The following is a 26292-nucleotide window of genomic DNA, read 5'->3' as shown; positions in this document are numbered from 1 at the left end:
TTAGAATTTGCCAGCCCTAGTCCCTCAGCAGTTTTTCTTCTTTGAAAATAAAATTAGAACCAGGAGCAGTTTACATCAAAGTGCTGAAGCATCAAGATGGTAAACATATAAACTTGTTGATTCCGGACATAAGGCTCTAGATTAATTCTAGCTTATGAGAGTGAACCTGTGACTCTTTCAGCTTTACATATTTTTCTCTTGGATCTTTGGTCACTTTCCCCAAGTCAATGTCTTTCTTTTAATAAAGATTCTCAAAAGTATGCGTGCCTTCTGTTTCCTAACAAAATTAAAAATCAAATTGGGAAGGATCCTATTTTCCCTTATAACACCTACCTAAAAGGAAAGTGCCATAGCTTTTCAATAAAGCAACCAAAGCAGCTGGGTTCAAGGTGCACCTTTGTTTTACAGTCACCCCAAATCTAGAATTTTATAGGAAGCATGACACACCCCGTTATATTTTGTTTTTTATTATAAATATTCTTTAAATGATATGTTTATTTCCCTTTGGATTAAGTGAAAGGTTCAGTACTCAGAAGAGTAACAACAAAACACTGCAGGACATTTTGCAGTTATTAGAGCACTTTCTTATCTTTATATACTGTCTCATTTGATCCTTATGACCTCCTTGATAAGGCAGGCAAGGGAGGTGGTATTTAATATGTGAGTTTTATGGTTTAGGCTGAGATATCACAGGTCCCAGGAACAGGCAGGTGTCTGCTAAAGTTTATATATTTGTATAATATATACAATTTGAATAATATAACAAAGATATATAATATATGAATATATAAAAATTTAAATTGGAGGATAATTATTTTACAGTGTTGTGGTGGTCTCTAGCATACATCAATGCAAATTAGTTATATATATATATATATATATATATATATATATGTATGTATGTATGTATATATATCCCTTCCTTCTTGAACCTCTGTGACTGCCCTGTCCCACCCTTCTCGGTCATCACAGAGTGCCAGGCTGGGCTCCGTGTGTTATACAGCAGCTTCCTGCTAGTTATCTGTTTTACATATGATAGTGTATATATGTTGATGCTACTTTCTCAATTTGTCCTGACCTCTCCTTCCCCTCCTGTGTCCGCAAGTCCATTCTCTACATCTGCATCTCCATTTCATCTCTGTAAAGAGGTTCATCAGTACTGTTTTTTTAGATTATATATATATATACATATATATATTCACATTAATATACTGTATTTGGTTTTCTCTGACTTTACAGAAATATATAAAATTTATATATAAACATACATTTATGTAATATATATATTTATAATGTTATATATATTTGCATATAAAATACATTATATATTATCTATATATGTTTGAAAAACTTTTGTGGTCATCTTATTATGACAGCCTCATGTTTTATACTTACTTTACCTAGAAGTATGAGTTGCTATAGAGCTTCCCTGGTGCCTCAATGGTAAAGAATCCGCCTGCCAATGCTGGAGATGTAAGTTTGATCCCTAGTCAGGAATATTCCCTGGAGAAGGAAATGGCAGCGCACTCCAGTATTCTTGCCTGGGAAATCCCATGGAGCCTGGAGAGCTACAGTCCATGGGGTCGCAAGAGTCAGGTCCCACTTAGTGACACTAAATAGCAACAACAGTGAGTTGCTCCATCCAAAAGAGTTGAAGAGTGGACTTTGAGATTTGCTATTGGAGAACAAGGCTTAGCTGAACTCTGGCTAATTTTTACTTATGAGCTGAGAAGGCTGCCTTAGATAGGCTTTTAAACTGCAAACTCACTTAAGCCTTTTACCTCAGAGCAGTTCTAGCCAGTGGTACCAGATATCAAAGAAGGGATCCGGTAGTGAACTCATCAATGTGAAAATACTGAAGGACTGACTTGCCAGCAGCTTTGTTACATGTCTACTAGACCTTAGCCCACTGTATCCAAATGCTATTAAACTCCATCTCCAGTGATTTGTTTGTTGGGATGATGTAAACATTACTAATTCAAACATGTACTTAGTCATAAGTACTACAGAGGGCTTTTTCTTCTAAATAAATGTTTCACTGAAGCATAACGCATATTTTATATGCATGAGGCACACCTGATGCATAGCCCAAGCACTTTCCATAAAGAATATACATTCACGAAACTACCATTGTAGATTAAGAAACAGAACCCATTCCTGAAGCTCTCTTGATCCCCATTCCAATTACTACCTTCCACTCCTCCCCAGAGATAACATCTATCCTGACTTTGTCACCAATGACTAGCTTTTCTGATTATTTTTTTTCTAACTATAGAAAAGTGAAAGTGAAGTCGCTCAGTCATGTCCGACTCTTCGTGACCCCATACACTGTAGCCTACCAGGCTCCTCCATCCATGGGATTTTCCAGGCAAGAGTACTGGAGTGGGCTGCCATTTCCTTCTCCAGGAGATCTTCCCAACCCAGGGATTGAACCCAGGTCTCCCACATTGTAGGCAGACACTTTACCGTCTGAGCCACCAGGGAAGTCAGGGAAGTTTCTAACTATATTGAGGTACAATTGACAGATAAAACTATAATATAAAGTGTACAGCATGATGATTTGATAACTGATACACATTGTGTTGGAGAAGGAAATGGTAACCTACTCCAGTATCCTTGCCTAGAGAATCCCATGGACCGAGGAGCCTGGCAGGCTACAGTCCATAGAGTCTCAAAGAGTCAGACATGACTGAAGTAGCAGCACACACGCACAGTGCAGGTATCTTGTAATCTATGTAGATGGAAGCTTTTTAAAAAGGGGCTGAGAGTTCAGTGTGTAGAAAATAGGACCAAGAAGTCTGCTAAGCTCTTTAGAAAGTGGATGTTTGCAGATAAATCAGAAGAAGAGGGACCTGGGTCTTGTCCTTTTTAAATCTATTGCTACTTTCTTAAAGTAGAATTCCAAGAACAGCTGATTCTGCTTCACATATTTGCTATAATTAGTCATTGTTTATTTGGCTGTTCTATAGCAAGGTAAGAGAGTCATTAATAACCATTGACATTCCAGTAAAATATTATTGCACCCAATGATATAGCACTGTATAATTAGGTTAATAGATATTTTAATACCTACTATGGGCACACACTGTGCTGGATGTGGGAGGCACAAAGATGGATATGCTAGCACCTGTATATGTAGTGAGCTTTTAGGGATTTTTCAGGATACTTTTGTATCTGTTACCTTGTTTGAGCACATGAGGGTAAGGTGACTACCGAGACTGGGAAGATAAAATGATGTGTCTTTCTGCTCTTCAAACCTTTGATGCTCATATATTCACTGCAGTAGTTCTGTTCTGCAGTCTTGACTTTCAGGAAATGCCTTTGTCTTATCCTGATAGCTAGTACTGCTGCTACGTGTGCTGCTCAGTCGCTCAGTCATGTCTGACTCTTTGTGACCCCGTGGACTGTGGCCCACTAGGCTTCTCTGTCCATGGGATTCTCCAGGCAAGAACACTGGAGTGGGTTGCCATTCTCTTCTCCAAAGGATCTTCCCAACCCAGGGATTGAACCCGAGTCTCCTGCATTGCAGGCAGATTCTTTACTTTCTGAGCCACCAGAGAAGCCTCTGTCCTGATAGCCCCACCGATTAATACCTGGAGAAATTCCCTTTGCTCAAAATGATTACGTTATAATCACTTAATTGTATCTTAATATAAGGAGCCTAAACAAATAGACTCATAGATACAAAGAATAAACTAGTGGTTGCTAGAGGAGAGGGAGAAGGAGATGGCAGCCCACTCCAGTGCTCTTGCCTGGAGAATCCTACGGATGGAGAAGCCTGGTGGGCTGCAGTCCATGGGGTCACTACTAGTCGGACGTGACTGAGCGACTTCCCTTTCACTTTTCACTTTCATGCATTGGAGAAGGAAATGGCAACCCACTCCAGTGTTCTTGCCTGGAGAATCCCAGGGACGAGGGAGCCTGGTGGGCTGTCATCTATGGGGTCGCACAGAGTTGGACACGACTGAAGCGACTTAGCAGCAGTAGCAGCAGCAAAATGAGAAAAGATCAAGTAGAGATAATTTCCCCCTTGCTATTCAACAGTATTCCTTAAATAGTAGATATTAGTCAACCAAAATCATATAGACTTTATTGAGGGCAAGTCTGACAAGGTACTTTGTTATCCTTGACATTGAAGAGCTATAAAGATACGCAAGATGTAGCTTCTACCCTCAAAGAACTAACACATTGGTGGTGGTGGTAGTGTCTGTGTGTGGAGGGAAAGTGTTAAGGAGGTAAAAACACATACAATGACCATGTGAACATAAAGACCCCATACCCAGAGAGGAAGCCTAAGGCAGGGAGGGCTACTCTGGGTTGATCATGGCAATGAAAAACAAATTATATTATTATGATAATAGAGCTGCTGCTATAAAACTAATCCCAAAATGTACAATGGCTCAAACACAACAGAAGATTTTTTCTCAGTCATTAAAAGTTAAAAACAAGTGTTTCTGATTGGTGATTAATTTTCTTCCAAATGGTGATTCAGAGATCCAGATTCTTCCAACTTATAGGCCCACCATCTTTAACATGTGGCTTCTAGGATGGCGGGGCTTGTCCATATTAAACTGGCAGAAGGAGAAGGAACAGGGAGGATGGGAAGTTTTAATAGCCATATCTGAAAAGAGTATGCATTATCTCCACTAGAGTTCCACTGGCTAGAACTCTACATGGCCACAGCGAACCTCAGGGGAAGCTAAGAAATGTAGTCTGGCTGAGCGTCCAGGAAAAGATGCATTTATTGACCACTAGCAGTCTTTGCCACAAGATTCATGATGGCGGGACATTTTAGATAGGTTTTGAAGCAACATGAAGTATTCTGAGAGACTGGAAAGGAAGATTAATCCATGTAACATGAAAAGCAGGAAGAAGGACTCAGAAATCAACAACAAAAATGCAACAGCATATCTAAAAAATAAGAGATGATTGGGACTTCCCTGTTGATCCAGTGGTTGAGACTCTGCACTTGCATAGCAGGGGCTCCAGTTTGATCCCTGGTTAGGGAACTAAGGTCCCGCATGCTGCGTGGTGACCCCCACCCCCGCAAAGTAAAAGAAAAAAAGAGAGTTCAGTTTTTTTAAAGGAGCATGTGGGAGGGGTCATGAGAGAAAGTGTTGGATTGGCAGATTGAGGCTATTTCCAACCTGAAGCCACATTTTTAGAGGCTCCTCCACAATGAGGAGCCTGTATCTACCATGTTTCTTTGTTTTCCAGTGTTTTACCTTTTTGCTAGGAGAGCTCACTCCCATTTTTAGGAAAATTTTGGCCCAGATTCACTTTCTTTCTTTTCCTTCTGGTCTTTCCTAGAAAGTGAGGTTTGTTTGTCTCCAGCATGTGATGGTGGGAGTTAAGAAGAGGGGAGCAGACCCTCAGCATGAGCAGCTTCAGTTTTAGCTTTTGTACCAGAGAGTTTCAGAGACTCCACGGGGGCCTCCTGCCAAAAAGAGGCCAGGCTCCTCCAGTCAGCCTGGTATCTGCTGAGTGCTATGTTTGGGATGGATCCCAAGTTCAGTGGAAGGAGAAGGGAGGGGGAATTCCTTTCTGACTTTAGGACCCAATCAACTCATGCTTGGGATCCTGGAATTTAATTACCCATATTGTTATCTTAGCTTGTATAACTGCAACTGTGGCTCATAGTTATAAAAGTATCCAGTCCTTTAAAATCCAGCCTCAGCCTTTAGCCTAATGACCTCCTAAGAGTGATTAACTGAAAAGGGTGGAGTTGGGGAAATCCTTTCTCCTCCCTTAAGTTCTGCCAACTTGGCTTTGAACCGACAAGAAAGTTTTAACCAGAGAATATATATCTCACACCCTCTAGCCTTTTTCTTACCCTCACCTCTGCCCCAGTTGCATTCTATTTTGTGATCATATACATTCATTTTAGCTAAATTAATTTTGAGCCAGCCTTCACTGTGAACTGCCCTTGAAAGCTTCTGTGTGAATGATTTCTTCTTTGTTGAACTTCTGACCATGAAATTAATGGCTTTGAAAACTTTCTCTCTCCAGTTTGGGGAGGATTTATTTCACTATTCCTACCAGGATGTAAGCATGATTGTGTATTTTTCTTGGAATATTTTGAGAATAGGAGAAAATCAACATCTCTAGCAGCTCATAGAAAGAATGTTCCTGTTCTATTGACTCAGTTGGTAGAGAATCTGCCTGCAATGCAGGAGACCCAGGGTTTGATTCTTGGGTCAGGAAGATCCCCTGGAGAAGAAGGAGATGGCAACCTCCTTGAGTAATCTTGCCTGGGAAATCCCATGGACAGAGGAGCCTGGTGGGCTACAGTCCATGGGTTTGCAAGAGTCAGACACAATTTAGTGACTAAACCACCAAAGTGTGTGTGTGTGTGTGTGTGTTGGGGGGTAAAGCTAAGCAGTGTACCACAGTGTCTACTATTTTCTAGGAGTTGAATTGCTTGTTCATGGGATGTGTATATATTCATCTTTAGTATGTGCATGCTAAGTCACTTCAGTCATATCCGACTGTGCAGTCCTATGGTCTATAGCCTACCAGGATCCTCTGTCCTTGGGATTCTCCAGGGAAGAGTACTGGAGTGGGTTGCCATGCCCTCCTCATATGCATCGTTAGTAGATAATGTCGAACAATATTCCAAAGTGTTTGCACCCAAGCACCACCTTAATTTAGATTCTCAGATCCCCAACTGGATCTTACCACAAAGGTTAAGGAATATATATAGAAGGGAAACATAAATGTGAGAATATGCTATCCATAAACTTTCACCTTTGGCTTCACATCTTGAAAACTGTCCACACTGTTCAAGGTGTTCTGAAATATAGTTTATGGCGTAAACAAATCTTAAAGACTTGCTTAGGTGCTGAGAAAAAAAAGAAAAGAGAAATATGGATTGATTGTTGCCTTAAATTCTGTTTTTCAGAGTGGCCAAATCAATGAAGGTCCCTGTGTATGAGACCCCAGCTGGATGGAGATTCTTCTCAAATCTGATGGACTCGGGCAGGTGCTCTCTGTGTGGAGAAGAGAGCTTTGGCACTGGTAGGCTTTATTGGGTTGGTATTACTGGAGAGGGTGGCTGTAGCATGCTGTGACCCCAGTTTGGAAACCTGTGAATCCATTGTGAGTCAAAGGCTAGAGAAGGAGTTAGAGGCAAAAAAAAAAAAAAAAAATTAGAATAATTTTTGGTGGGATACATGCTATGACACACTCCCATCTTATATATATATGTACATATATCTTATCTTTTGGCTTGCATAGTTCCCAAGAAAAGTGAAAGTGAAAGTTGCTCAGTCGTGTCCGACTCTCTGTGACTCCATGGACTGTGCAGTCCATGGAATTCTCCAGGCCAGAATACTGAAGAGGGTAGCCTTCCTTTCTCTAGGGGATCTCTTCCCAACCCAGGGATTGAACCCAGGTCTCCTGCATTGCAGGCAGATTCTTTACCAGCTGAGTCACAAGGGAAGCCCATAGTTCCCAAGAAATCAGCTCTAATTATTACTGTTGCTCTGTATTCAAATTTCCTCTACCTCCCACTTTTGTCTGCCTTTAATAGTTTCTTTTTATCTTTTGTTTTTAACAGTTTAGTTATAGTATCAGCAGTCTTTGAAGCACAAAATGAAATTGTTCTAAAAACAAAAGACAAAAAACACAAAGTATGAGAGTTTGTCTTGAAAACATTTTTTTAGAGGCAGCCAGGGTGCTGAGTTGGAGAAGGCAATGGCACCCCACTCCAGTACTCTTGCCTGGAAAATCCCATGGACGGAGGAGCCTGGTGGGCTGCAGTCCATGGGGTCTCTAAGAGTCGGACACGACTGAGCGACTTCACTTTCACTTTTCACTTTCATGCATTGGAGAAGGGAATGGCAACCCACTCCAGCGTTCTTGCCTAGAGAATCCCAGGGATGGGGGCGCCTGGTGGGCTGCCGTCTATGGGGTCGCACAGAGTCGGACACAACTGAAGCGACTTAGCAGCAGCAGCAGCAGGCACATGTATTTTTAAAATTCTTCTTGGGGTTCTTGGATCTGTTGTTTGTTGTCTTTCATTAATTTTAGAAAATTCTCAGCCATTATCTTTTTTAATATCTCTCTTTCCCTATTCTCTCATCTCCTCTGAGGCTCCAGTTACTCATATATTAGATAATTTGTGTCCATATGTTTGTCTCAGAGCTTTTACAAGCACTACTTGATTTTGTTTACTCTTTTTTCTTTTTGTGTTTCAGTTTAGATAATCTTTATCGGCATATTACTGATTGTTTACTGAGCTCTATCCAGTCTTTTGCTGAGCCTAGTGAAGCGTTTCTTCATCTCTCATACTGTGTTTTTTATTTCTAGCATTTCTTTTTGACTCTTCTTAAATAACTTTCATCTCTTTGATGCATTTCTTGATCTGTTTATGTCTGCTGTTTACCTTTTCCATTAGATTACTGAACATGTTAAACATAGTTATAAACTTTCTGACTGATAATTCCAATATCTGGTTTTTTTCTGGTTCTGGTTCTCTTGATTTCTTTGTCTGTTGATAAAACAGTGGTTTACTCATTCTTGGTTTTTGTATATCCTGTAATTTTTCATTTAATGCTGGACTGTATGTCTATAAAAACAGCAGAGACTAATGTAAGTAATATTTACACAAAGAAAAAGGTGTCATCTTTCTTTCTAAAGAGCATTAGTGTGCAAGGTTAAGCTAAATGTAATTAAGTCTTGAGCTGTGTTTGAGTTTCACTGTTTCTGTTGAAAATCTTTAGTGTATCACAGACTTCAAATTCTCCCAGGAGTGGGATATTTTTACCATGTACTGAAAGTGAGGATGGGTTATGAAAGAGATTTTTCAATGTTTCTGTTTCATTCACAGCTTTCAGCAGTTATTACATGTAGGTGATACAAAATAGACCTCTTATCACCAAGTACTTGACCCTTCTCTAATGGTAGCAGACCTCTACTTAGTATTGGTATAGAATTCTGGGCCCAAGATTTCCTACCCTGTCTCTAAGGTTTTTTACTTCAATTCTTATTTCAGTAGCAGCAAATCTTTGCCTGGGTCCTAGGCATAAGATGGTTTGCAGCTCATTCATCCAGGAACTTTAGCCTTTCATTTCCTATGAAAGAAATGTTTGGGGAACGAGAAGAGTTTCATGCTTATCTCTTGGGCAGAAGTTGATTATATCCTGCATACCAGCAGTAACAAATCTCTCTTTTTCCAGCCTTGCCTGAGTACCCAGTGGAACCTATGGAAAGAACTTACAAGTGTGCCCCTTATATCTGGGACTCTAGGCAATTTTAAAGTAACATGATAAAAGCTATACTTGGCCCTTACAAATTTTTAAACTCTTATGTGACTTCTTATTATTCATTTGTATGGAAGCATCTTCTTTTCCCTGTGGTCTGCCAGAGATGAGATGGTTTTGTGTCCTATCATTCCTTGAAGGGGCTTGAGACTCTTTGGAATCCACTTTATTGCCTGTGACATCAAATCTCTAATCAGTTCCACAAAAGTTGTGATTTTGCAGATTTCCTAATCTTTTCTTATTACTGGAATGGGTGTGGCACTGTCTTGTAGATTTTTACAGTTAGGATCCAAACGACCTTACATTGCAACTGGTTAATATCTCTCTTCAGTTCACCTTAGTTCAGCTGCTCAGTCATGTCCAACTCTTTGCGACCCCATGAATCGCAGCACGCCAGGCCTCCCTGTCCATCACCAACTCCTGGAGTTTACTCAAACTCTTGTCCATCGAGTCAGTGATGCCATCCAGCCATCTCATCCTCTGTCATCCCCTTCTCCTCCTGCCCCCAATCCCTCCCAGCATCAGAGTCTTTTCCAATGAGTCAACTCTTCGCATGAGGTGGCCAAAGTACTGGAGTTTCAGCTTTAGCATCAGTCCTTCCAATGAACACCCAGGACTGATCTCCTTTAGGATGGACTCCTTTAGGATGGACTGGTTGGATGTCCTTGCAGTCCAAGGGACTCTCAAGTGTCTTCTCCAACACCACAGTTCAAAAGCATCAGTTCTTCGGCACTCAGCTTTCTTCACAGTCCAACTCTCACATCCATACATGACCGCTGGAAAAACCATAGCCTTGACTAGACGGACCTTTGTTGGCAAACTAATGTCTCTGCTTTTGAATATGCTATCTAGGTTGGTCATAACTTTCCTTCCAAGGAGTAAGCGTCTTTTAATTTCATGGCTGCAGTCACCATCTGCAGGGATTTTGGAGCCCCCAAAAATAAAGTCCGAGTCTGCTTCTACTGTTTCCCCATCTACTTCCCATTGAAGTGATGGGACCAGATGCCATGATCTTCGTTTTCTGAATGATGAGCTTTAAGCCAACTTTTTCACTCTCCTCTTTCACTTTCATCGAGAGGCTCTTTAACTCCTCTTCACTTTCTGCCATAAGGGTGGTGTCATCTGCATATCTGAGGTGATTGATATTTCTCCTGGCAATCTTGATTCCAGCTTGTGTTTCTTCCAGTCCAGCGTTTCTCATGATGTACTCTGCATAGAAGTTAAATAAGCAGGCTGACAATATACAGCCTTGATGTACTCCTTTTCCTATTTGGAACCAGTCTGTTGTTCCATGTCCAGTTCTAACTGTTGCTTCCTGACATGCATATAGGTTTCTCAAGAGGCAGGTCAGATGGTCTGGTATTTCCATCTCTTTCAAAATTTTCCACAGTTTATTGTGGTCCACACAGTCAAAGGCTTTGGCATAGTCAGTAAAGCAGAAATAGATGTTTTTCTGGAACTCTCTTGCTTTTTCCATGATCCAGCAGATGTTGGCAATTTGATCTCTGGTTCCTCTGCCTTTTTAAAACCAGCTTGAACCTCAGGAAGTTCACGGTTCACGTATTGCTGAAGCCTGGCTTGGAGAATTTTGAGCATTAATTTACTAGCGTATGAGATGAGTGCAATTATGCGGTAGTTTGAGCATTCTTTGGCATTGCCTTTCTTTGAGATTGGAATGAAAACTGACCTTTTCCAGTCCTGTGGCCACTGCTGAGTTTTCCAAATTTGCTGGCATATTGAGTGCAGCACTTTCACAGCATCATCTTTCAGGATTTGAAACAGCTCAACTGGATTCCATCACCTCCACTAGCTTTGTTTGTAGTAATGCTTTCTAAGGCCCACTTGACTTCACATTCCAAGATGTCTGGCTCTAGATTAGTGATCACATCATCATGATTATCTGGGTCGTGAAGATCTTTTTTGTACAGTTCTTCTGTGTATTCTTGCCACCTCTTCTTAATATCTTCTGCTTCTGTTAGGTCCATACCATTTCTGTCCTTTATCGAGCCCATCTTTGCATGAAATGTTCCTTTGGTATCTCTAATTTTCTTGAAGAGATCTCTAGTCTTTCCCATTCTGTTGTTTTCCTCTATTTCTTTGCATTGATCACTGAGGAAGGCTTTCTTCTCTCTTCTTGCTATTCTTTGGAACTCTGCATTCAGATGCTTATATCTTTCCTTTTCTCCTTTGCTTTTCACTTGTCTTCTTTTCACAGCTATTTGTAAGGCCTCCCCAGACAGCCATTTTGCTTTTTGGCATTTCTTTTCCATGGGGATGGTCTTGATCACTGCCTCCCGTACAATGTCATGAACCTCCATCCATAGTTCATCAGGCACTCTATCAGATCTAGTCCCTTAAATCTATTTCTCACTTCCACTGTATAGTCATAAGGGATTTGATAATCTCTCTCTTAAGTCTCTTTTAATCTGCGTTTGTCTCCTCTATATTTTCTCTTTCTAATTTATCCATTGAAGAAACTGAGTCTTATGTCCTATAGAGCTGTTAATAGCCTTGATTTTAACGTTCCTTTCTAATTTGTTTAGTGTTACATAAAGAGAAACTATTAATAATTTTTTTTTCTGGTTTGCAGCCATGATAACGGATTCTGTTATTGACTATGGTATTTTCTTTTGTAACACTTCTACATTTTTGACATTCATTTTAGGTATACAGTATTATAATTTACAATTAAAAGATTTTTTATGTTTTTTCTACTATTTAGACCTTCTGTTTTATAGTCTTATATTAAAGACCTTATATTTTAAAGTCTACAATATTAAAAATAATATTAAAAACCAATTGTGACAGTTCGTGATTTTAATGGAAATTAATTCAATATTTTACCATCTGTTTTGATGACTGCTTTTTAATGTTAGTAAAATCCTTGTCATGCTTATGTAATACCCCCTCCATTCTCATATTACTTAGAATCCTATAATAAATGGCCGCTGGAAGATGTCCTTTCAGAGTCAAGTGATATATTAGTGGTTTTTTCTCCTTTATTATGTGAATGTAATTTTTACCAAAATTAGTTAGATTCTAACAGCATTAATGGCACAAAAGGGTTGGCAGGAAAAGGAGAAAAGGGTTCCAGGAAAAGGGTCTCCTGGAAAAGGAGAGACTGTATTAAGCTCTCTCAATGATTATGTTTGATATCAGAATGTTTGGCTGGCAGGTCTGCTTAGGACAGTTAAAACTGTTACATTTTTTTCTGCTGATGCTTTGAAAAATAAGTGTTCTGTATGTCTAAACCAGTGACTGTGACTCAAAAAACTCAAGAATTGTATATTGTATATAACAATTCTGCCTAAAATTGTTCTGCCCAAATAACACAAATCTAGCAACTGGGATAGAACTGGTAAGTCCAGATTATCTCCTTCTGTCTCTGTTTGTCTTTATAAATATTTACCGAGTGCTTACAATATACCATAAATTTGTAGTCTTTAAAATTAAAGAATAAAATATTATATGTATAAAACCATATTATACCCTTAATAACAAATATTTGCTGACTTCAGTGTAATAAACATTTATTCTGTACTTACAGAGTACAAGGCACTATATTGGATGATATATAGAATACAAAATGCTTAAGTTCATACCTTTAAGAAACTCAAGATCTTTAGGGTACATAGAAAGATGCACAGATAACTTTTCTACAAAACAGAAAATTTGAAGTTCCACAATAGAGGAATAGAAAAAGTACTGTGGCAGATAGGAAAAGGAGAAAGTAGTTTGGAACCGGAGGCTCAAAGCAGACTTCTTGGGAGAGATGGGAGTTGGATAGTTCCTAAAGAATGGGAAGGATTTGCACATATAGAGATGACAGGACAGAGCCTTGTTAGATGGAGACAGCAATGTCAAGAAAGTAATAGAAGTGGGAGATGAGAGGACATGTGTTGTAAGTAGCTAGCTGTTTAGTTTATCTAGAGAAGTGTTTTCCAGATATGAATCAAGGCTAATTTGGGATCATGAGATTGGTACAACTTTTTAAGACAGTAGACTAGAAACTATCAGATGCATTGCATTTAGTAAAGGTAAATGTTATTTTGGGAAATTTTACATACAAATATACATTACTGTATAAATATAAATATGTATAAATATACATATTTATTGTGGATCATGGGCAAAAACTGAAAAAGACTGTTCTATACCAGGGATTGGGAAACTTTTTCTGTAAAGGGCCAGGTAGTGAATATTTTAGACTTTGTGAACTGAGAGGCTATATACGTTCTCTTCCAGAGTTACTCAACTGAATGACCGTAGCACAAAAGCAGCCATAGACACTACATACATGAGTATGGTTGTGTGCCAATGAAAATTTACTTAGAAAAATAGGCCCAAGTCCAAATTTGGCCCATGGGCTGAAGTTTACTAACCTCTGACATATAGGGTAGGATAGAGAAGGGAGTATCAAGAAACAGTTTCTTCCAATCAAGATACTGGAAATACCAATGGCGAGGGGCCCACTGTAGAAGCCCTTTGCCTGCCTAGGTTAGATGTTGAGTGTCCTCAGTTCCCCAGTTGTGTCTGACTCTTTTCTGACCGCATGGACTGTAGCCTGCTAGGCTCCTCTGTCCATGGGATTTCCCAGGCAAGAATACGGGAGTGGGTTGCCATTTCCTTCTCCAGGGGATCTAGGAATCCATCCATGGTCTGCAGGGGAGGAGGGATATCTGTTTGCAGCCACTCTCCAGCAATCTTTGCTTTCAGATTGCTATGCTAGTTGCAGCACGTGGGTTGGACTAGAAGGGAAATTTTTAAAGTCTCTCACTGTTCTGCTTGCCCGTCATTCTCCTTTCAAGGAACACAACAGATTTTTCAGCGTGTAGAACCCAGCCCCACCATTCTTCAGGTTCGGATGACATTAGCCTGATTTGACAGATGAAGCTCCTGAACCCAGGAAGCAGTTAAGTGACTCACCCAGGGCCTCAGAGCCTGGAAAAGGCCTCAACTTGAATTAAATTACAGTTGAACTAACAGCCAGGTCTCCTGCCATAAGGCGCATACTGCTTTCCACTGTGCCAATCAGTCTTTCCCATGAAAGCAATGGCTAATTCTGTCTCTCCAGCACTTAACAGTAGATGACTGTTAGAAGGCCCGAGGAACTGGACCACTCATTCTTGGAAGGAGAAACCGGCTTCATGCTGTTCCTTATTAATGCTGGTTCTTGGAGAGGCATTGAGTTACATATGTTAAGAATCACTTGGGAAGCTTGATAAAAATATAGATTTTCTATCCTACCCTTGTTTGAAATCCCTAGCTCAAGCCTGAGAATCTGCATTTTAAGTAAGTGTCCTTATGTGATTCTGATGTGCAGTCAAGAGCAGGAAACATTCCCCTGGTGAGAACCGGTATTTGTTTTTCATCAGGAATGGTATAACAAGTATCTCTGAGATGTGATGCCAGGTTCAGGTCAGGAAGTCTAGAGGCCCAGAAACAGGAGGTTGTGATCCCCTGCCACTTACAGGCAGACCACATGGGCTCTCTGACCCCCTACAGTTCTCGCCTGTAACAGTCAGCTGCTCACAGGCGCTTCCCACCTACTTAGGTTATAGTTCTCAAAATCAAGTGAGCTAATAAGGGAAGGAAAAAGCAGAGAGATGAAAAGATTCTAAACCTGAGACTGGGAAGACACTTCTAAAGCTTATCAAAGCTTTCTCTAGTGAGTGAAGTAAAAGTCTCTCAGTTATGTTCGACTCTTTGTGACCCCATGGACTACCTAGTCCATGAAATTCTCTAGGCTAGAATGCTGGAGCGGGTACCTTTCCCTTCTCCAGGGGATCTTCCCAACCCAGGGATTGAACCCTGGTTTCCCACATTGCAGCTGGATTCTTTACCAGCTGAGCCACAAGGGAAGCCAAATCTTTCTCTAGTGGTGGCCTTTTTCAATGCCCTTGGGGCATGGAGCTGTGTACCAACTAGGAATGCAGACTTTAGTGCCAGAAAAGCTTGAAAATATGGATCTGTCTCAGGCTCAAGATGCCAAGCTTTTTGTCCAAGATGAGCAAGATATACCCTGAGTGGGAATTTCCCTTACCAGCATCTTGAACTCCCAGAACTTTCCAAGATAACATGCTAGTGGTAAGATCAGAGTCCATGCTTCTTGCCCATGGAAAGGTGTGAGTCTTAGATAATAGGAAACCTGTATTTATTGCTCTGTCAGAGAACCAAGGTCATTTCAGAAGCAAAACCATCTTTTGTGCTAGGAAAAATATTCATCCACTTCCTTGGAAGGGCTTTGGAAAACTCTTTTCAGAGGGAAAGGAGAACATTTTATAAATCCTTAGCTTTAAATAGAAAATAACTGTTCCTCTAAATGGCATTCTGGTTACTTTTCTCAAGTTCCAAATTGGGAAGAATCTGGACTCATTCCCACACACAAAAAGGGATACTAAAATCCTAAAACGAAGAGTTAAAAAACCAACAACTTTGAAGTTTGGGAGCATTTGTTGATGATGTTCTCCTGGTTGCCATCATTGTCATCAGTTTTCTGAGAAGTCATACCATCTGGGGAGTGTATGAATTACCATGCCTAGAACTTGTCCCTTTACAGATAATGCAAAGAATTGCTGGGTTTGTGACGGCCTAGAAGAGCTCCAAGCTGACCACCATCTTGAGTATTACTGTTACTTTTGTTATGTATTTTTAAAAAGCTAATGTCAATAGTATGGTTTCAGTGTGTCTGCCCTCTGATGCCCTCTTGCAACACCTACCATCTTACTTGGGTTTCTGTTACCTTGGGCGTGGGGTATCTCTTCACGGCTGCTCCAGCCAGGCACAGTTGCTGCTCCTTACCTTGGATGAGGGGTATCTCCTTACCGCCGCCATTCCTGACCTTCAATGTGGGATAGCTCCTCTAGGCCCTCCTGTGCCTGCGCAGCCACCACTCCTCGGGTTGCTCCTGCCGGCCACCGGCCCTGGCCTCGGGCATGGGTGGCTCCTCCCAGCTACCGGCCCTGGCCTCAGGCGCGAGGTGGCTTCTCCCGGTCGCCAATGGCCTCAGATGCAGGGTGTCTCCTCCCGGCCGCCAGTGACCTCGGACGCGGGGTAGCTCCTCTCGGCTGTTCCTTCACCGTCGCAGCCTGGCACTCTAGGCCACTGCCCCTGACCTCAGACGTGAGATAGCTCCTTTCGGCCACGCTTAAGTGGACACTAGGACCACAGCCTTGTCTAACTCAATGAAACCAAGCCATGCCTGCAGGGCAACCCAAGACAGGCGGGTCATGGTGGAGAGGTCTGACAGAATGTGGTCCATTGGAGAAGGGAATGGCAAGCCACTTCAGTATTCTTGCCTTGAGAACCCCATGAACAGTATGAAAAGGCAAAATGATAGGATACCAAAAGAGGAACTCCCCAGGTCATTAGGTGCCCAGTATGCTACTGGAGATCAGTGGAGAAATAACTCCAGAAAGAATGAAGAGATGGAGCCAAAGCAAAAACAATACCCAGTTGTGGATGTGACTGGTGATAGAAGCAAGATCTGATGCTATAAAGAGCAATATTGCATAGGAACCTGGAATGTCAAGTCCATAAATCAAGGCAAATTGGAAGTGGTCAAACAAGAGATGGCAAGGGTGAACGTCGACATTCTAGGAATCAGCAAACTAAAATGGACTGGAATGGGTGAATTTAACTCGGATGACCATTAAATCTACCACTGCAGGCAGGAATCCCTCAGAAGAAAAGGAGTAGCCATCATGGTCAACAAAAGGGTCCGAAATGCAGTACTTTGATGCAATCTCAAAAATGACAGAATGATCTCTGTTCGTCTCCAAGGCAAACCATTCAATATCACAGTTATCCAAGTCTATGCCCCAGCCAGTAATGCTGAAGAAACTGAAGTTGAACAGTTTTATGAAGACCTACAAGACCTTTTAGAACCAACACCCAAAAAAGATGTCCTTTTCATTATAGGGGACTGGAATGCAAAAGTAGGAAGTCAAGAAACACCTGGAGTAACAGGCAAATTTGGCCTTGGAATGCAGAATGAAGCAGGGCAAAGACTAATAGAGTTTTGCCAAGAAAATGCACTGGTCATAGCAAACACCCTCTTCCAAAAACACAAGAGAAGACTCTACACATGGACATCACCAGATGGCCAACACCGAAATCAGATTGATTATATTCTTTCCAGCCAAAGATGGAGAAGCTCTATACAGTCAACAAAAACAAGACCAGGAGCTGACTGTGGCTCAGATCATGAACTCCTTATTACCAAATTCAGACTCAAAATGAAGAAAATAGGGAAAACCACTAGACCATTCAGGTATGACCTAAATCAAATCCTTATGATTATACAGTGGAAGTGAGAAATAGATTTAAGGGCCTAGATCTGATAGACAGAATGCCTGATGAACTATGGAATGAGGTTCGTGACATTGTATAGGAGACAGGGATCAAGACCATCCCCATGGAAAAGAAATGCCAAAAAGCAAAATGGCTGTCTGGGGAGGCCTTACAAATAGCTGTGAAAAGAAGACAAGTGAAAAGCAAAGGAGAAAAGGAAAGATACAAGCATCTGAATGCAGAGTTCCAAAGAATAGCAAGAAGAGATAAGAAAGTGTTCTTCAGCGATCAATGCAAAGAAATAGAGGAAAAGAACAGAACGGGAAAGACTAGAGATCTCTTCAAGAAAATTAGAGATACCAAGGGAACATTTCATGCAAAGATGGGCTCGATAAAGGACAGAAATGGTATGGACCTAACAGAAGCAGAAGATATTAAGAAGAGGTGGCAAGAATACACAGAAGAACTGTACAAAAAAGATCTTCACGACCCAGATAATCATGATGATGTGATCACTAATCTAGAGCCAGACATCTTGGAATGTGAAGTCAAGTGGGCCTTAGAAAGCATTACTACAAACAAAGCTAGTGGAGGTGATGGAATCCAGTTGAGCTGTTTCAAATCCTGAAAGATCATGCTGTGAAAGTGCTGCACTCAATATGCCAGCAAATTTGGAAAACTCAGCAGTGGCCACAGGACTGCAAAAGGTCAGTTTTCATTCCAATCCCAAAGAAAGGCAATGCCAAAGAATGCTCAAACTACCGTACAATTGCACTCATCTCACATGCTAGTAAGGTAATGCTCAAAATTCTCCAAGCCAGGCTTCAGCAATATGTGAACCGTGAACTCCCTGATGTTCAAGCTGGTTTTAAAAGGCAGAGGAACCAGAGATCAAATTGCGAACATCCGCTGGATCATGGAAAAAGCAAGAGAGTTCCAGAAAAACATCTATTTCTGCTTTATTGACTATGCCAAAGCCTTTGACTCTGTGGATCACGATAATCTATGGAAAATTCTGAAAGAGATGGGAATACCAGACCACCTAACCTGCCTCTTGAGAAATCTGTACGCAGGTCGGGAAGCAACAGTTAGAACTGGACATGGAACAACAGACTGGTTCCAAATAGGAAAAGGAGTACGTCAAGGCTGTATATTGTCAGCCTGCTTATTTAACTTCTGTGCAGAGTACATCATGAGAAATGCTGGGCTGGAAGAAACACAAGCTGGAATCAAGATTGCTGGGAGAAATATCAATCACCTCAGATATGCAGATGACACCACCCTTATGGCAGAAAGTGAAGAGGAGCTAAAAAGCCTCTTGATGAAAGTGAAAGAGGAGAGTGAAAAAGTTGGCTTAAAGTTCAACATTCAGAAAACGAAGATCATGGCATCTGGTCCCATCACTTCATGGGAAATAGATGGGGAAACAGTGGCAACAGTGGCTGACTTTATTTTTGGGGCTCCAAAATCCCTGCAGATGGTGACTGCAGCCATGAAATTAAAAGACTTACTCCTTGGAAGAAAAGTTATGACCAACCTAGACAGCATATTCAAAAGCAGAGACATCACTTTGCCAACAAAGGTCCATCTAGTCAAGGCTATGGTTTTCCTGTGGTCATGTATGGATGTGAGAGTTGGACTGTGAAGAAGGCTGAGCGCCGAAGAATGGATGCTTTTGAACTGTGGTGTTGGAGAAGACACTTGAGAGTCCCTTGGACTGCAAGGAGATCCAACCAGTCCATTCTGAAGGAGATCAACCCTGGGATTTCTTTGGAAGGAATGATGCTGAAGCTGAAGCTCCAGTACTTTGGCCACCTCATGCGAAGAGTTGACTCATTGGAAAAGACTCTGATGCTGGGAGGGATTGGGGGCAGGAGGAGAAGGGGATGACAGAGGATGAGATGGCTGGATGGCATCACGGACTCGATGGACGTGAGTCTGAGTGAACTCCGGGAGATGGTGATGGACAGGGAGGCCTGGCGTGCTGTGATTTATGGGGTTGCAAAGAGTCGGACATGACTGAGGGACTGAACTGAACTGAACTGAATGTCAATAGTCAAACAAAATAAGGCAATGCAATAATGTTTACTTTGCCCAAGAAAGTGTTCTCTGATAAGTTTTCCACAATAATAATAGTTGTCTTTTACCATTAGCACTTAGTATGTACCAGAGTGTTGCTAAGCCTTTTGTATACAACCATCTCTTTCTGGTAATTTGATGTTGAATCCAGGTCTCCTGACTCCAACATAGCTCTTTCTACTGTGAACTCTGGAGTTCAGCCTGGTGCTAATAAAGTTGGCTCCTTTTATAGGCTGTAGCACAAAAGGAAGAGGCCCACAGTATGTATGTACTTCATGACACAGGAAATTGCAAGTATCTTTCCATTCTTTTGAGATTTTTCTGGATCCCTCTGCTTGCCATGTGACTATAAATGCCCTGAGAATAAAAGCCATGTCTATCTCGCTCAGCTCTATTTTGTTTTGTATATGATAGGCTTTGAGTATTTATGGGGTGGATGGAAGGATAGAAGGAAAGAAGGGAGGGAAGGAGATTGGGAAGATGGATGAAGTAAATGTATAGAAACAAAAAATTTCCATTTTGGTATATTTTCTTTGCATTATTACTAAGTATATTTTTATCACTCTTGAGTGGTTGTATTTCTGGAAATCTAGGCATTAGGGTATCCAAAGATTTGAGAGGATTCATAAAAACAAAACCACATAAACATAGGCCATTTGGAAGGGGGTGAATGAGATGTTATCCCAGGTGGTACTAGTGGTAAAGAACCTGCCTGTCAATGCAGGAAACATAAGAGATGTGAGTTTGATCCTCAGGTCGGGAAGATCCCCTGGAGGAGGGCATGGCAACCCACTCCAGTATTCTTGCCTGGAGAATCTCATGGACAGAGGAGGCTGGCGGGCTACGGTCCATGGGATCACAAAGAGTCGGACACGACTGAAGCGAGCACATGTACATAAGAATTACATAAAATTTCAAGATCAGGTTTTAACATTTTCAGCCATCCTATCATTATTAGCACAAATTAACAGCTAGCAAAGTATTTCTAGGAACACTTCATCCCCACATCTGTGTTAATGAAGCTTTAAAATTTTAAGTACTATTAAGTATTTGTAATTCACGTTGTATTACCTTATTTTCTTCCTGTGGTTGAGTGGTTGAGGGCTACTGACGATTACCTGTAAATAGCCATGTTCAATAGTGCTTGGGTTCTGGCTTTAGTGACTTTATGTATTTACTAAATTCTTACATCATAGACATTCTCTGCTCTACTGTCTTATGGTTTATATTACTGACTTCACTCTCCAGTTGCCTTGTGAATGGACATTTTATTTCCGCTAACAGGTAAAGAGTTTATAATACTTTCAAGTTCCATACCTCTTCCTTTGTTTATATTTCACACATGAACTATGTACATCCTAACTCAAGGTTGGGTTTATAGGAGTGCTGTTAAACAATATTGAGTAGGTTGAACTGTCTCTAATTTATAGATTTATTTTTATTTAATACCAGATTTTTAAAAGGTATGATAAAGGAAATCTTTAGTTCTTTCCCCATTTAGATAATCGTTAGTTCTTATATTTTGCAGTTTTCACATCTATCCAGCCTCTAGGCCAGAGAATGAGACCCATGTATCTGTGAATTTCAGATTATCAAGGTTCTACCACAGCTCTTTCTTTTGTTTGGATAGCAGATGTGACCTGAGGACGCTGTGATGACAGCATTATCAGCACTAGGAGAGCAATTTCTTTCCTGGGCAAGTTGAAACAGGATGTGTGTACATGTGCAATTCAATCTAGGCTGGGCTAGAGCACAGAAATGGTGTGATTGACATGTCCCAAGACACTCCTTGTAAACTCTGAAAACTGAAACTCTCATTTGGACCTCTACAAACTCTCAACCTGTGTGTTGGGAACGAGAACTCCCACCTGGAGTGGTAAGAATGTCTCCATCAGAAAAAAATCTTTTTCCTGATGGCTCCACAGTTCCAGTTCCTCTGACCCTTTAATTCATCCTGCAAGCTGATGAAAAGTGGCAAGAGCGGGTGTTGTGTGAAACTATAGTATGGAGCAGAAAGGAATGGGCCTCCGTCTGAGGCTGTGTCCATGCTTACCAGTGCAGCTTGGGACTGGGAATCCTGGGAAACCATCCTTCAGTCCTTACAGATTGAAGAATTCCAAACAGACTATAAAGGTTTCTTTTCACAATTTCTAGGAGACTTTTGGGCTTCTCTCATAGCTTAGCTGTAAAGAATCTGCCTGCAATGTAGGAGACCTGGGTTTGATCCCTGGGTTGAGAAGATCCTCTGGAGGAGGGCATGGACAATCCCCATGGACCGAGGAGCCTGGTAGCCTACAGTCCATGGGGTCACAAAGAGTTGGACACGACTGAGTGACTAAGCACAGCACAGCACAGCACAGGGGACTTTTAACAAGGGGGCCATCCCTTGGTATTTAAGATGCAATCCCTAACATTGTGCTTTGAGGCTCCCCCCGCCCCGCCCCACACTGTCTTCCAGTTGCCAGGTGGCTCCACTGGGACTAAATGACTAAAGGACTACAATGACTAAAGAGTGACAGGTCCTCACCCCTATGGTGCCGGCATTAAACCCCTTGGAGAGATTTCTGGTTCAGCTAATGACTGCTGCTGCTGCTAAGTCGCTTCAGTCGTGTCCGACTCTGTGCGGCCCCATAGATGGCAGCCCACCAGGCTCCCCTGTCCCTGGGATTCTCCAGGCAAGAACACTGGAGTGGGTTGCCATTTCCTTGTCCAATGTATGAAAGTGAAAAGTGAAAGTGAAGTTGCTTAGTCGTGTCTGACTCTTAGCAACCCCATGGACTGCAGCCCACCAGGCTCCTCCATCCATAGAATTTTCCAGGCCAGAGTACTGGAGTGGGGTGCCACTGCCTTCTCCGACTATTGAGGAACAATTCTTAGAGAATTGTATTGTTCCCACCAGCACTGGCAACAGAGAAGTGGGCTGGGATGTTTACGAGTCAGAAAGGCCCCCTGTCCTGTATGTTGGCGTACTTGTGTAAGGGAAAAGTGTCAGATGGCCGACCCGATGTTAACACTTTCTCCTCCTCTGGGATGGATGGCCCGGCTGCCTTAGGGCCTGTGTTAATGCAACAGTGCTAACACTTATTATTTACTGAGCACCTCCTGAGTGATAAGTATAATGCCTAGGGCCTCCTATATGACATTTCACTGAGACTTTTTGACTCTAAAATGAACTGCTGCTGCTGCTACTAGCAACCATAATAACTCCAATTTTATAGACAAGGTCATGGAGGATTAGGGAGGAATCTCACGTGGCAGAGCCAGGATTCAAAGCCAGTCTCATTGGCCCCACTGTACTCTGCTGCCTCTTTTAAGGACATGCCAAGGGGTCCTTCTCCCTGGTCTGGTTAATTCTTTTGGATGGGGTGAGATGCATGCCAGGAGACGTGGTGTCATGTAAACAGCACAGCACTAGGAAGTGACCCAGTTAGACCTTGACTCCTCCTCTCTGTCGTTGAACTACCCTACACAGATCACTCAACTTCTCTGGGCTTCAGTTTCCTCATTTATAAGATGAATCTGTTCAGTGGGATGATCTATAAAATTTTTTCCCATGTATTTTTTCAGTTCGCTTCCAGCTTTTTGTGAGGAACGAATCTGATGAATTATATCAAACTACATACTAGAGTTTCACCTAAGCATTCATTTATTCATTCAACAAATGTTTACTGTGCACTTTCTATGAGCCAGGGCCAAGATAGAATGATGAGTCATTTCAGATACAGGCCCTTCCCTCATGGAGTTTGCAGTGTGTTGCAACAGTCAGGATATTAGCCAAAAGCCCTGCTGCATTATTGTGTCAAATACCATCACCATCATCAAATTTATTGTTACATCTCATTGGGAGGCAGTATGCCCCCCAGGCATCATGAGCTACACAATCAGTTACTGCTGTCCTTCGTTTCTGAGCTGACAGCTGCCTCCAACCCGCCTATGAGCAGGACAACTTTGTTTTGCAGTTGGTAAACATTTTAGAGCATTAATTAAAAAAAATTTCTTTTTAATCATGGGAAAGTTTTTCCATGAGCCCTGATTTTTGGCCAGATTTGAAGAGCTGAACACAAACAATTTGAGACATGGAAAAAAAAAAATAACCTGTCACAGTTCAGTAACATGTTCTCGAATCTTAGATTCCCTGCAAGGGGTGCCTCCCAGTGTTCCCTCATAACTTCTCTATTTTAAAAGACAGATCCTTGAGTGGATAAAATGAGGATGGGAAGAATTTCACTGCCCATTAATGAAAGCTTCACTGGTAGATGAGAAGAATAAATTTATAAGAAAAGAGAAGTAAAGGGAAATGTAGCATCTTATCCTGAATGTCTAGGGAGGAAAAAATCAATCCATCATGCAGATATTCACAAGGGCTGCCTCAGGTCCAACCACATGCAGCATTTTATCTGCCTCATTGTGGCTCCTGAGGACCACCAGCATTACTGGGCATTTCCAGAGGTGGTTATGTCCACAGACGTTGGAGCCAAACTGTCCAGGTGTGAAGCTTTTCTTCACTTAGTGGCCATGTGACTTCATACAAATGACCTAACCTCAACCTCTTATCTGTAAAAAGAAGCTATCAAATTGTCAAAGTCAGATAATAGATGTGTAAAGTACTGAGTGAAGTGCTTGGTACCTTGCTGTTATTCTTCTAAAAATGTAATTTAACTCGCTGTGTCATTCTGCATCAAGAGCAAGTATATAGAGAAATTTCCCGTCATTTCTGGCTCTAGGAAATATGTGTGCTTAGGTATGTGCTGTATCTGCACATATTCTAAAAACCATCAGGAACCCCTTTAAGCAAGTGACCTTCCTTATCAGATGTCCAACCATTCTGGTGTGCCTGGGATGGAGAAGGTTCCTGGTATGTTGTTCATTTCCTGCTAAAACAGGGAAAGTCCTAGGCACACCAGGATGGGTTGATTACCCCAGATTTGGCAAGGCCCTCAGTAGATTTCCAGGCAAAAAGGAGGAAAACCATGATATTAAAGCTGGCTCCAGTGAGAGGCCCCTACCTGCCTAAGGCCAGGGGCATCCATTGAACTAGAGACCAATGGGTCCTTTCCTTTAGTGCTAAATTTGAGCAAATAGAGGAAGAGGCCTAATTCACTGTCCCTCAGTAATCTGCTGCCAATATTGGACTACTTTGAGTAACCTCTGAAAACAATGGTTCTCAACTCTGGCTGCCCATAAGAATTACTCAATGAATTTTAAAAAATATACTAATGCCTGGCTCCCATTGCCAAAAATTCTGGTTTTATTGTTCTGGGGTGGGGCCTGAGCATTGGTATTTTTTAATAAGTTCTTTAGGAGTTTCCAATGGGCAGCCTGGGTTGAGAAACACTAACTTATTTCTAGCTTGGAGTTGGCAACAGGTGCACCATGATTTGTATTTTCCTGAATGACAAAGTTAGACTTTCCTGATCAGAGTCTCAACTGAGATGACTTGATCTGTTAGTAACGTGTGTGGTGTTTTATTGAGTTGATTTGCCCATGCTGGCATTTCCATTAGAGGAAAATTCCTTTGAGATTGAGTACTCTTCCTTTTTTTCCCCATTTATTTTGTGAGGGCGGTATACTTACTGATATACTGCCTAGCTCAAAGTAATATGGTTTTAAAGCTTGAGAAAACTCAAGTCTAATTTGAGGGAATAGGGAAGTAGGGATGTTTTTGATGAGAAAAAAAATCAACCTGTCTTTGGAGTCAGTTCTTCCCAGAGTTGTGGCCAGAGAGCTGAGCTGGTATCTTGGTGAAGATGGTTGGTTCTCTGTGCTGGTCAGAGTGAGTCTGAGTAGGCTTCAGGCTGTGTTAGCTTGGATAGGGGAAGGGCAGTTGAGTGGTACTTACAGGCTTTGGAAATATGGGTTAAAGCTTCTTGCAGTGTCCCGAACCAGGTGACAAACTCTGGCTGCACTACAAGCCAGGTATCCAGAGAAGCAAACTTCAAAATTTGTGCTGTATTATTTAGTTCTAGGGCTTCCCTGGTGGCTCAGATGGTAAAGAATCTGCCTGTAATGCAGGAGACCTGGGTTGGATCCCTGGGTTAGGAAGATCCCCTGGAGAAGGGAATGGCTACCCACTCCAGTATTCTTGCCTGGAGAATTCCATGGCCGGAAGAGCCTGGCGGATTGCAGTCCATGGGGTCACAAAGAGCTGGACACGACTGATAAGGAGAAATGAGCTATTAAGACATGAGAAGACATCAAGGAAACTTAAATGCATATTACTCAGTGAAAAGAAGCCAAACTAAAAAGGCCATATATTGTGTGAGTCCAATTATGCGATAATCTGGAAGAGACAAAACTGTAAAGATAATAAAAGGCTTACTGGTTGCCCAGGGCTACAAGGGAGGGAAGGATGAATAATCAGAACCCAGAGGATTTTTAAGACAGTGAAACTGTACTGTATGATACTGTAATGATGGGTACATTTGTTAAAGCCCGTAGAAGGTACAACAGCAAGAATGAACACTAATGTGAACTGTGGACTCTAGGTGATAATGTGTCACCAGCATAAGCTCATCATTTGTAACAAGTGTCCCATTCTGGTGCAGGATGTTGATGATGGGGAGGCTGTGTTTGTGGAGACAGGGACTGTTATGAGAACTAGTACTTTTGATTCAATTTTGCTATGAAGCTGAAGCTGCTCTAAAAAAATAAAATCTGT

The 26292-nt window shown here is 41.6% G+C and overlaps 1 protein-coding gene across 2 annotated transcripts in view; it reads left to right on the top strand.

The window, feature by feature from the left end:
* The window catches only part of PGM5 (phosphoglucomutase 5), a 206253-nt gene that overhangs the window by 114003 nt on the left and 65958 nt on the right, over positions 1-26292 (top strand). For both annotated transcript variants that reach the window (XM_004004337.5, XM_060409386.1), the window contains exon 7: positions 6902-7017. In XM_004004337.5, the coding sequence (XP_004004386.1) occupies positions 6902-7017 (116 nt within the window). The remainder of the gene's footprint in view (positions 1-6901; positions 7018-26292) is intronic.

This window comes from Ovis aries, chromosome 2 (genome assembly GCF_016772045.2).
Source record: "Ovis aries strain OAR_USU_Benz2616 breed Rambouillet chromosome 2, ARS-UI_Ramb_v3.0, whole genome shotgun sequence".
NCBI lineage: Eukaryota > Metazoa > Chordata > Mammalia > Artiodactyla > Bovidae > Ovis > Ovis aries.
This window is presented reverse-complemented; position numbering and strand designations above follow the sequence as displayed.